This window comes from Hemitrygon akajei, chromosome 4 (assembly GCF_048418815.1).
Source record: "Hemitrygon akajei chromosome 4, sHemAka1.3, whole genome shotgun sequence".
Taxonomy (NCBI): Eukaryota; Metazoa; Chordata; class Chondrichthyes; order Myliobatiformes; family Dasyatidae; genus Hemitrygon; species Hemitrygon akajei.
In genome coordinates this window covers 14111645-14123674 of record NC_133127.1, presented here as the reverse complement: position 1 = coordinate 14123674, position 12030 = coordinate 14111645, and the positions used below count along the sequence as shown (strand labels likewise).

Below are 12030 nucleotides of genomic sequence, written 5' to 3'. Positions count from 1 at the left end.
TGCACTGAGGTAGGAAAGGTGAAACAATAACAATGAGAATGAAGTAAAAGCTACTGAAAAAGTGCAGTGCAGGATCATAACGAGATAGATTCTGTGGCCAAGAGCCCATCTTAGCGTACAGGAAGTCCCCAAGACCATAAGACAGAAGCAAAAATCAGGTCATACAGCCATCCAGTCTGCTCCAGCATGACATCCATTTCCCTCTCAACCCCATTCTCCTGCCTTCTCCCTATAATCTTTGATGCCCTGACTAATCAAGAACCCATTAGCCTCCGCCTTAAATACACCCACTAACTTGGCCACCTACGGTAACAAATCACACAGAATCACCACCCTCTGACTAAAGAAATTCCTCCGTCTCTGTTCTGAACGGATGTTTCTCTTCTGAGGAGTGCACTCTCATCCTAGCTTCCTCCACTACGGAAAACATCCTTTCCACATCCATTCCATCTAGGCCATTCAACATTCCATAGGTTTCAATCAGATTCTCAGTCCCTCATTCTTCTAAATTCCAGCGAGTACAGGCCCAGAGCTATCAAATACTCCTCGTATGTTAACCCTTTCATTCCCGGGATCATTCTCATGAACCTCCTCTGAACCCTCTCCAAATGTCAGCACATCCTTTCTAACTTTGTCGTCGTCTGAACCCTCAGTGCCCTTTCTAACATAAGGGGCCCAAAACATCTCTCATTACTCCATTCATCCTTGCTTTTATATTCTAGACCTCTCAAAATAAATGCTACCGTTGCATTTGCCTTCCTCACCAACACAACCTGCACAAGGACTCCCAAGTCCTCTTGCACCTCCATTTTCTCTCCATTTAGAAAATAGTCTGCACTTTTACTTCTCCCAAAATGCATGACCATACACTTCCTGACACTGTATTCCACCTGCTATTTCTTTGCCAATTCTCCTAATCTAAGCCCTTCTGTAGCCTCTGTTTCCTCAACACACTTACCCCTCCAGTTATCTTCTTAGCATCTGCAAATTTGAGCACAAAACCATCAATTCAGTTATCCAAATCACTGACATACAATGTAAAAACAAACAGTCTGAACACCAACCCTTGAAGACCACCACTAGTCACTGGTAACCAACCAGAAAAGGCTTTCTTTATTCTCACTCCTTGCCTCCTGCCAATCAGCCAATACTTTATCCACACAAATATCTTTCCTGTAATAGCACGGGCTCTTTCCTTGCTAAGCAGCCTCATGTGCGACACCTTGTCAAAGGCCTTCTGAGAATCCAAGTACCCAACATTCACCAATTCTCCTTTGTCGCGCTTGTCATTTCCTCAGAATTCCTTTAAGGAAATCACGCTGACTTTGGCCTATTTTATCATGTGCCTTCAAAAACCTGAAACCTCATCATTAACAACAGACTCCAACATCTTCCCCATCACTGAGGTCAGACGAACCTGCCTATAATATCTTTTCTTCTGCCTCTCTTCCTTTAAGAGTGGAGTGACATTTGTAATTTTCCATTCCTCCAGAACCATACCTTCAGACTTTTCAGCTTCCCAAGTACCTTTTCCTTAGTAATAGCAAAGGCGTTCACTTCTGCCTCCTGACAGTCAGTCTCAGACTTCCAAAATACTGCTAGTGCATTCTACAGTGAAGACTGATGCAAAATACTTATTTAGTTTTTCTACCATTTCTTTATCCCCTCTTACTAGCTCTTTAGCAGCATCTTCTGGCAGTCTGATATCTACTCTCGCCTCTCTTACTCTTTATATATCTGAAGCAGCTTTTGGTATCCACTGATATTATTGGCCAGCTTACCTTCATATTTCATCTGTTCCCTCCTTATGGCTTTTTTAGTGCCCTGTGCTGGTTTTTGAAATTTTCCCAATCCTCTAATTTCCCACTAATTTCCGCTCCATTATATGCCCCCTCTTTTGTTTGAAGTTGACTTTGACCTCTCTTGTCAGCCATGGTTGCATCATCCTGCCTTTAGAATACATCCCAAAGGAGGAGTATCAGCTATCCTGGACCTTCCAAATTGTTTCCAGAAGCTCTAGCTATTGCTGCTCTGCCATCATCCCAGTGTCCCCTTCCAATCAACTTTGGCCAGCTCCTCTCTCATTCCTCTGTAATTTCCTTGACATTGTAATACGGATACATCTGACTTTAGCTTCTCCCTCTCAAATTGCCAGGTGATTTCTATCGTATTACGATCACTGTCTCCTTTACCATAAGCTTTCTATCAAACCCAGTTCATTACACGACACCCAATCCAGAACAGCTGATCCCCTACTGGGCTCAACCACAAGCTGCTCTAAAAATCCATCTTGATGGTATTCTACAAAGTCTCTCTTGGGATCCAGCACCATTTTCCCAATCTACCTGCGTACTGAAATCCTCCATGACCATCATAGCACTGCCCTTTTGACATTACTTTTCTATTTCCCATTGTAATTTACAGCCCACATTCTGGCTTCTGATCATATATATAATACACATCTGGGTCTTTTTACCCTTTGCAATCTCTTAGCTCTACCCAGAAGAATTCTGTATCTTCCAATCCTATGTACCCCTTTGTAAGGATTTGATTTCTTTTTTTTTTAAACCAACAAAGCCACCCCCTCACCTACCTGCCTGACCTTTCCATGCAATGTGTATCCTTGGACGTTAAGCTCACAATTATCCTCTTTCAGCCATGTCTCAGTGATGTCCACAATGTCATTCCTGTTGATCTCTTAACTGCGCTACAAGATCATCTACCTTATTCCACATGCTGTGTGCATTCAAGTATAACATCTTCAGTCTTGTATTTGTCACCTTTTTCGATTTTGTCCCACGTTCAGTGGTTGGTAAGTTGATGGAGAAGATCCTGAGAGACAGGATTTATGAACATTTGGAGAGGCACAATATGATTAGGAATTGTCAACATGGCTTTATCAAAGGCAGGTCATGCCTTATGAGCCTGATAGAATTTTTTGAGAATGTGACTAAACACATTGATGAAGGTAGAGCCGTAGATATAGGGCATATGGATTTTAGCAAGGTATTTGATAAGGTACCCTATGCAAGGCTTATTGAGAAAGTAAAGAGGCATGGGATCCAAGGGGACTTTGCTTTGTGGATCCAGAACTGGCTTTCCCCACAGAAGGCAAAGAGTGGTGGTAGACCAGTCATATTCTGCATGGAGGTCGGTGACCAGTGGTGTGCCTCAGGGATCTATTCCTGGGACCCCTACTCTGTGATTTTTATAAATGACCTAGATGAGATAAATTTGCTGATGACACAAAGGTTGGGGATGTTGTGGATAGTGTGGAGGGCTGTCAAAGGTTACAATGGGACATTGATAGGATGCAAAACTGGGCTGAGAAGTGACAGATGGAGTTCAACCCAGATAAGTGTGAGGTGGTTCATTTTGGTAGGTCAAATATGATGGCAGAATATAGCATTAATGATAAGACTCTTGGCAATGTGAAGGATCAGAGGGATCTTGGAGTCTGAGTCCGTAAGACACTCAAAAGCTGTCACACAAGTTGACTCTGTGGTTAAGAAGGCATACGGTGTGTTGGCCTTCATCAATCGTGGGATTGAGTTTAAGAGCCGAGAGGTAATGTTGCAGCTATATAGGACCCTGCTCAGACCCCACTTGGAGTACTGTGCTCAATTCTGGTCACCTCACTACAGGAAGGATGTGGAAGCCATAGAAAGGGTACAGAGGAGATTTACAAGGATGTTGCCTGGATTGGGGAGCATGCCTTATGAGAATAGGTTGAGTGAACTCGGCCTTTTCTCCTTGGAATGAAGGAGGAAGAGAGGTGACCTAATAGAGATGTACAAGATGATGAGAGGTATTGATTGTGTGGATAGTCAGAAGCTTTTCCCCAGGACTGAAATGGCTAGTACAAGAGGTCATAGTTTTAAGGTGCTTGGAAGTAGGTACAGAGGAGATGTCAGGGGTAAGTTTTTTTTTTAAAACGCAGAGAGTGGTGAATGCGTGGAACGGGCTGCCAGCGGCAGCAGAGACGATAGGGTCTTTTAAGAATCTCCTGGATGGCTACATGGTGCTTAGAAAAAGAGGGCTATGGGTAAAGCCTAGGTAGTTCGAAGGTAGGGACATGCTCGGCACAGCTTTGTGGGCCGAAGTGCCTGTATTGTGCTATAGGTTTTCGATGTAATACTTCAACTCATCTCACTGACTACAATTTTGCCCCATCATTTGTCTGTCCTTCCCGACAGTCTCACTACACACTGCCTCTGCTTGTAAAGCAACAGCCCTATCACTCTGGTTCCTGTACCCCTGCCAAATTCATTTAAAACTCCCCCCATGTTTGGAGCAAATCTGCTTGCAAGGATATTGATTTCCCTCAGGGTCAGGTGTAGCCCATCCTTTTAGTACAGGTCATACCTTTTCCAGATGCAACGCCAATCTGAGACCCACCCTGGTGCCTAGGAGACAACATGCTATCCTGTTGTCTCTACTGCATCCACAGAATCGCAGGACTACTCCTCTAAATATGGAATCTATTCAAGATTCCATACATTCTATGGAGGTACATTCATGAATCTGATAACACTGGGATAGAAGCTATCCTTGAACCTGGTGGTTCATGCTTTCAGCCTTTTTCATCTCTAGCCTGATTTCTGGACCTGTTCACAGCTGTTTGTGGGATCGTGCTGTGCACAGAATGGCTGCCAAAGGGGCGGAGAGCCCAACCTCCCGCCTTACCTGTGCATGAGGTTGCCATTACGAAAGCCTGAGTAGCCCTGGAGGTAAATCTTGCAGAGAGCCAGCAGGCCGAGTGACAAGCGGGAGACAGCAAACGTAAGGCCAATTATGGAGTACGGTGTCACGCAGCAACTGGCTACACTGTCAGAGGGCAAAGGGGAAAGAATCAAGTTTGTCATCTGACCGTACATGTATACAACCAAACAAAACAAGGTTCTTCCAGAACATGCACAAAACAAATCACACGCAGCACACAAACCAAAATTACACTACTTATAAGTTAATAAAACATAATTCAAAGTACATGCAGGTTGCAGCACTGGTAAAGAGTAAACAGCTCGCTGGCCTAGTAGCAAGACCCCCATAGTGGCAGAGTGTTCATTGCAACACACACAAAATGCTGGAGGAACTCGGCACTATCTATGGAAATGAATAAGCATTCGATGTTTCGGCCACGGCCCTTCTGCAGGACTGGAAAGAAAGGAGGATGACGTCAGAGTAAAAATGTGGGGAGAGGAAGGAGGACAGCTGATAGGTGAAGGGTAGGAAAAGTAAAAGGGCTGGACAGGAAGGAATCTGATAGGAGAGGAGAGTGGACTATGGGAGAAAGGAGGAGGGGCACCCAGGGGAGGTGATAGGCAGGTGAAAAGAGTTAATAGGTAAGAGTGGAGAATAGAAGAAGGGGTGGGTTTTTCTTTTTTAAAAACCAGAAGGAGAAATCAATATTCATGCCATCAGGTTGGAGGCCACCCAAACAGAATACAAGGTGTTGCTCCTCCACCCTGAGGGTGATCTCATTGCGGCATACGAGAAGGGCGTGGATCGACATATTTGAACAGGAATGGGAATTGGAATTAAAATGTTTGGCCACCAGGAAGTTCCACCTTTAGCAGATAGAGTGGAGGTGCTCAACGAAGCAGTCTCCCGATTTACAACTGGTCTCACCCAATGTAGAGGAGGCTGCATCGTGAGCACTGGACACAATAGAAGACAGGAAGGACTGTTTGGGGCCCTGAATGAAGCTGAGGGAGGACGTGAATGGGAGGTGGATGCTTGCAGAGTCGTGCTGAAAGAGAGAGGAGTGGGGACGGATGAATGAACTAGGGAATCACGAAGGGAGCTATCCCTGTGGAAAGCGGAGGGGTGGGGAAAGCAAAGGTATGTTTGGTAGTTTCCCTTTGGAGATAGCAGAGCAGAGGAGGATGATGTGTTGGATGCGGAGGCTCGTGGGGTGGTAGTTTCTCTTGTCCTTACCTATCACTGCTAAGGCACTGGGAAGATGGGGTGAGCGCAGATGTTCAGGAAAATGGAGAAGCGAGTGAGGGCAGCATCAATGGTGGAGGAAGGGAAACCCCGTTCTTTGAAGAAGGACGACATCGTGGAAAGGATTGCCGCATCCTGGGGACAGATGCAGCTGAGGAGGAACTGAGAAAAGAGAATAGCATTTTTACAGGAGTGAGGGTGGGAAGAGCTATAGTCAAGATAACCGCAGGAATTAATAGGTTTATAAAACATATTTGTCAATAGTTTGCCTCCAGAGATGGAGATGGGAATCAAGAAAGGAAGGGAAGGTGTCAGAAATGGACCAAATGAGTTTAAGGGGAGGATGGAAGTTAGAAGAAAAATTGATGAAATTGACAAACTCAGCAGGAGTGCATGAAGCAGCACCAATACAGTCATCGACGTAGTGCAGGAAGAGTTGGACAGTATTGCCAGGGAAGGCTTGGAACATGGACCGTTCTAGGTAGCCATCTAAGAGGTAGGCAGACCTGGGGCCCACGGCTACCCCTTGAATCTGGAGATAGTGGGATGAGCCAAAGGAAAAATTGTTGAGGATGAGGACCAGTTATATCAGGCAGAGAAGGGTGTGGAGGAGTGGAGCTGGCTGGTTCTTTAATTGAGAAAGGGTCATCGTTAGTCTCAATGCCCAAGGGAATTTAGCCGTTACCCATTCTAGCAAAGCAAAACCCTCCAATCCAGAAAGGTCTCAACCAGAAACATCAACAGTCCATTTCGTATCACAAGTGCTGCTGAGGCTTTATGAGGCTTTGTTTAGGCAGCATTTGGAACAGTGGGGGGAATTTTGGTCCCCATATCCAACAAGAGTGTGTTGGCCTTGGAGAGTCCAGAGGAGGTTCACAAGAATGATCCTGGGATTGAAAGGGTTAACATACGAGGAGCACAAACACAAAGCACAGGTTCATTTCCCGCTGCTGTCTGTAAGCAGCTTGTTCATTCCCCCTGTGACTGCTTGGGTTTCCTCCGGTGCTCCGGTTACATCCCACATCCCAAAAACATGGGTTAGTAGGTTAACTGATCACATGGGTGTAATTGGGTAGCACAGGCTCACTGGGCCAGAAAGGCATGCTACCATGTTGTACCTCTAAATCAGCAGGTCAGGCAGCATCTATGGAGGGAAATGGACTGCCCTCGTGTAGAATCTCTCCTGAAAAGTTGACTGTTCATTTCCCTTCACAGATGGTGTCTGGCCTGCTGAGTTCTTCCAGTGTTATGTTGGTGTTGCTCACGATTTCCAGTATCTGCAGAATTGCTTGTGGATATGTAGATATGAGTGTTTGATGGCACTAGGCCTGTACTCGATGGAAATTTTTAAAAAAATGAGAATTTCATTGAAACCTACCTGCTAGAGTGGATGTGGACAGGATACCTCCATTAGTAGGAGAGACTAAGATCAGAGGGCACAGCCCCTTAATAAAAGGATATCCCTCTAAAACTAGTAATAAAAAATAATAATTTTGTGTCTAAGAAGGTTCTCAATCATCCAGGTCATTGCATATCTTGGCAAGTGGACTTGCTGCACACAAAACGCTGGAGGGACTCAGCAGGCCAGGCAGCACCCATGGAAAACTAGTACAGCGGATGTTTCAGGCTGAGGCCCTTCAGCAGAACTGGAGAAAAAGAGATGAGCAGTAGAGTTAAAGGTAGGGGGAGGGGAGAGAGAGAAACACAAGGTGATAGGTGAAACCAGGAGGGGTTGGGGAAGGGATGAAGTAAAGAGCTGGGAAGTTGACTGGTGAAAGATACTGGCTGGAGAAGGGGGAATCTAACAGGAGAGGACAGAAGGCCCTGGAAGAAAGAAAGTGGGAGGAGCACCAGAAATGGACAGGCCAGATGGGGAATGGTGAATGGGTGGGGCCTTACCAAAAGTTCAAGAAATCGATATTCATACCACTAGGTTAAAGGCTACCTAAGTGGAATACAAGGTGTTGTTCCACCAACCTGAGTGTGGCCTCATCGCGACAGAAGAGGAGGACATGGATACACATTTTGGAATGGGAATGGGAAGTGGAACTAAAATGGGTGGCCACTAGGAGATCCTGCTTGTTTTGGCAGAGTGTAGATGCGCGGCGAAGCAGTCTCCCAATCTACGTCGGATCTCTCCGATAGTCAAGAGGCCACATCGGGAGCACCGGACACAGTACAAAACAGATTCACAGGTGAAGTGTCGCCTTCACCTGGAAGTAGTGTTTGGGGTCCTGAATGGTAATAAAGTAGGAGGTGTAGGGGCAAGTGTAGCACTTGTTCTGCTTGCAAGGATAAGTGCCAGAAGGGAGATCAGTGGGGATGGACGAATGGACAATGGGGTTCTTGCAGGGAACGATCCCTGCAGAACACAAAGTTGAAGTGGGGTGCAGGAGGAAAGATGTGCTTGGTGAAAGGATCTCATTGGAAATAGCAGAAGTTGATGAGAATTACGTGCCGGACGCGGAGGCTGGTGGGGTGGTAGGTGAGGAAAAGAGGAACACTATCCCTGGTAGAGTGGAGGAAGGATGGGGACACAGATGTGCGCGAAATGGAAGAGATGCGGTTGAGGGCAGCATTGAATATGGAGGAAAGGAAGCCCCTTACTTTGAAGAACCTCTCCTCCTTTCTGGAATGAAAAGCCTCATCTTTAAGAGCAGGTGCAGTGGAGACAGAGGAACTGAGAGAAGGGGATGGCATTTTCACAAGTAACAGGGTGGGAAGAGGTATAGTCCAGGTTGCTGAGAGTCCATGAGTTCATAAGACATCGGTAAATAAACGAGAGAGAGAGAGAGAGAGAGAGGGAGAGAGAGAGAAAGGAGAGGGCGGTGTCAGAAATGGACCAGGTAAATTTGAGGGTCAAGTGGAAGTTGGAGGTGAAGTGGATGAAGTCTGCATTCCGCAGGGCTCATTCCCTACATGATTCCTTTGTTCATTCTTCCCTCCCCACTGATCTCCCTCCTGCCACTTGTCCTTACAAGTGGAACAAGTACTACACCTGCCCCTACACCATTTCCCTCACTACCATTCAGGGCCCCAAAAAGTCCTTCCAGGTGTGATGACACTTCACCTGTCAGTCTGTTGGGGTTTTATACTGTGTCCAGTTCTCCCAGTGCGGCCTCCTGTATATCGGTGAGAGCCGACATAGATTGGGAGACTGAATCTACATTCCTTGTAGTTTTAAGTATCGAGTTCCACAGTTTAGGAGTGTAGTTCAAAAAAGATGACCTACCAATTATCTTTTGAGGGCAATTGTTTAAATTTAAGAGACCAGCCAAAGAAGACCTGAGAGCTCGAGCAGGATTAAAAAATAAAAATGATTCTGTGATGTACTCCAGTCCCAGACCATCAAGAATTTTAAAAACGAGTAAGAGAACTTTAATCAATTCTAAAGGACACAGAAAGCCAATGCAGAGTAGTCAGGACAGGAGCGATATGTTCTCTCATCCTGGTTTTGGTTATAAGTCTAGCAGTGGTGTGCTGAATGAGTTGAAGTTTATCGATAGATTGTTTTGGAAAGCCAGCAAAAAGTGCATTACAGTAATCCAGTCTATTCGATATAAAGATGTGTAAGCTGAAATGAGGTGGAATTTCTTTAGCAGAGGGTAGTGATTCCGTGGTATATATTGCCACAGAGGGACGTGGAGGCCAAGTTATCATATGTATTTAAGGCAAAGATTGGTAGATTCTTGATTGGTAGTAGATTGGGAAAAAAAATTGGCTAAGATTGAATAGCACATTCAATGTGGCAAATGGTCTAATTTGCTCCTATATCTTATGGTCTCATGACCATTGAGTTCATCCAGCAGATTGTTTGTTGCTCCAGATTCCAGTATCTGCAGTCTTGTGTTGAACCATACAGCATACTCTTAATCATCCAGATCAGAGGCCTTCTGTGTCAGTGCCATTTTCCTGCACTATTCCCCAGATTCCCTGAATATTCAGAAACCTAGCGAGTTCTGCACTGAATGCCTTAGATGAGGTCCCATGACTGTGCGTAAAGGGTAGAGCATTCCAAACAGTCTCCAGTCAGCAAGTGACAAAATATCCACTTCTTTCTGGACTGCAGACACTGGGAGCTGAAGCAAAACACAATCTGCTGGAGGAGCTCAGTGGACTGTGCAACTTCTGTGGGAATTTAGGAACTGGTGAAAGATTGTTAATCAGCCACATGTACATTGAAACATACAATGAAATGTGTTGTTTGCATCAACAAACACAGTCCAAGGATATGCTGGGGGTAGCCTGCAAGTGTTGCCACACTTCTAGCCTCTATCGCATTTGCCTCTGCCACCATTTCAGGCAGTTTATTTCAGGCACCCACTGTGTTTAAAAAAAACACATACATCTCCTTTGAACTTATGCCACTCCCTCTCACCTTTCAAGAGTTTGGTAGCCTCCAAGGGAAGGTAGACAGGGGAGAGGAGGGTCAACCATACCTGGTGAGGAAGACAAAGATGAGGCCCTCATTGGAAGCAGCTGTCTGGCTCTGTGAGCTGAGGTAGAAATAGATCTCGGCGACAAACAGCACCATCCAGAAGACGGTGAAGAGGACAGGCACAGCAAACTGGTTCCACAGCATTATTCCAAGGCCCAGCATCCCATACAGCTCACTCCCCTGCGCAAAAACCGCAAGGAGTCAATGCTTGTTTTCACCATGAGGACCACACACACACACACAAGCCCAGCTTATCTCTGAAACCAGCCCCATCCCCTCAGTTCCTTTCAACCACTGGTTCTCGAATGAACTGGTGAAACTTAGCCGAAGGCCCCCATCCAACCCAGAAATAAAAAAAAAATTAGCTTTATTTGTCACATGTGCATCAAAACAGTGAAATGTATTGTTTGCATCAATGACCCACATCATCCCAGAATGTGCTGGAGGCAGCCACAAGTGTCACTATGCGCCCAGTGCTGACATAGCACGCCTATATTTTACTAATCCTTATCCATGTGTTTGGAATGTGAGAGTAAACCGGAGAACCCAGAAGAAACCAGTGTCACAGGGAGAATGCACAAAGCCCTTTCAGACAGTGATATGATTTCAACCCCCATCACCTTAAAGTGTTACTAGCCGCAACACTACCATATTGCCTCCCCCCCCCCGATACAAAAGCATGAAATCTTTTCACTGTACCTCTATAGACTTGACAATAATTAACCCATTCCAATTCCTAACGGACAATATATTCCACATTGATCAAGGACACAGGCTGCAGACACGTGGGAACACAATCATCAACAGACACTCCCCTGTAAGTCACATTTCACCCTGAACTGAAAATATACTGTCACTCGGTTTTAAATCCTCACTTTACTCCACATATCAGAAAGAAATCATAAAGATCTACCGAATATTGAAAGGCCTAGATAGAGTGGACACCGAGAGGATGTTGCCTAAAGTTGCAGAGTCTAGGATTAGAGGACACATTCTTGGAATACAAGGATGTCAATGGAGACAAGGAGAAATTTCTTTAGCCAAAGATTGGTGAATCTGTGGAAATCATTGCCATAGATAGCTGTAGTGGCCAATTCATTGGGTATATTTAAACTGGAGGTGGGTAGGTTCTCGATTACTAGGGACGGTAAAGATTACACTGAGAAGGGAGGCGAATGAAGTTGAGAGTGATAATAAATCAGCCATGATAGAATGGTAGAGCAGACTGGACAGACTGAATGGCCTTATGGTCTAAGAAATGCAGCAGTTTAAGGACTCAGCTTACCACCACCAAATGCCAGCTCCCAAAACTTGGTTCTGTCATGCCTTGGGACACGCCCACAGTTAAAAGCTCAGTCACCCTCAGAAGGGACCTACCTGCACAATTTCGCGGTAAGCTGACTTGGCCAGGTAGAAGGGCACAAACATGTTGCATAGCAAGAAGTAAATGACCTCAAAGGTGGTGAGGGCCACAGTCAACTTGTTGAGGAGGAGAAGGACGTTGAGGGGCATCATGCAAAGTCGGGCCAGCAGGGGGAGCAGATGAACACTGAACAACCAGAACGGCTTGGACTTCATGAAGTAAGAACAGAATGAGGAGACCAAGAGTTGACCTAGGAAGGGAAAAAAAAAGTTTAAGGTCA

The 12030-nt window shown here is 45.5% G+C and overlaps 1 protein-coding gene across 1 annotated transcript in view; it reads right to left on the bottom strand.

Annotated features, from left to right (window-relative positions):
• The window catches only part of LOC140726136 (RING finger protein 145-like), a 43036-nt gene that overhangs the window by 13292 nt on the left and 17714 nt on the right, over positions 1 to 12030 (bottom strand). The window contains exons 4-6 of the mRNA XM_073042108.1: positions 11765 to 12000; positions 10389 to 10567; positions 4687 to 4827 (exon numbers count right to left, since the gene is read on the bottom strand). Of these exons, the coding sequence (XP_072898209.1) occupies positions 4687 to 4827; positions 10389 to 10567; positions 11765 to 12000 (556 nt within the window). The remainder of the gene's footprint in view (positions 1 to 4686; positions 4828 to 10388; positions 10568 to 11764; positions 12001 to 12030) is intronic.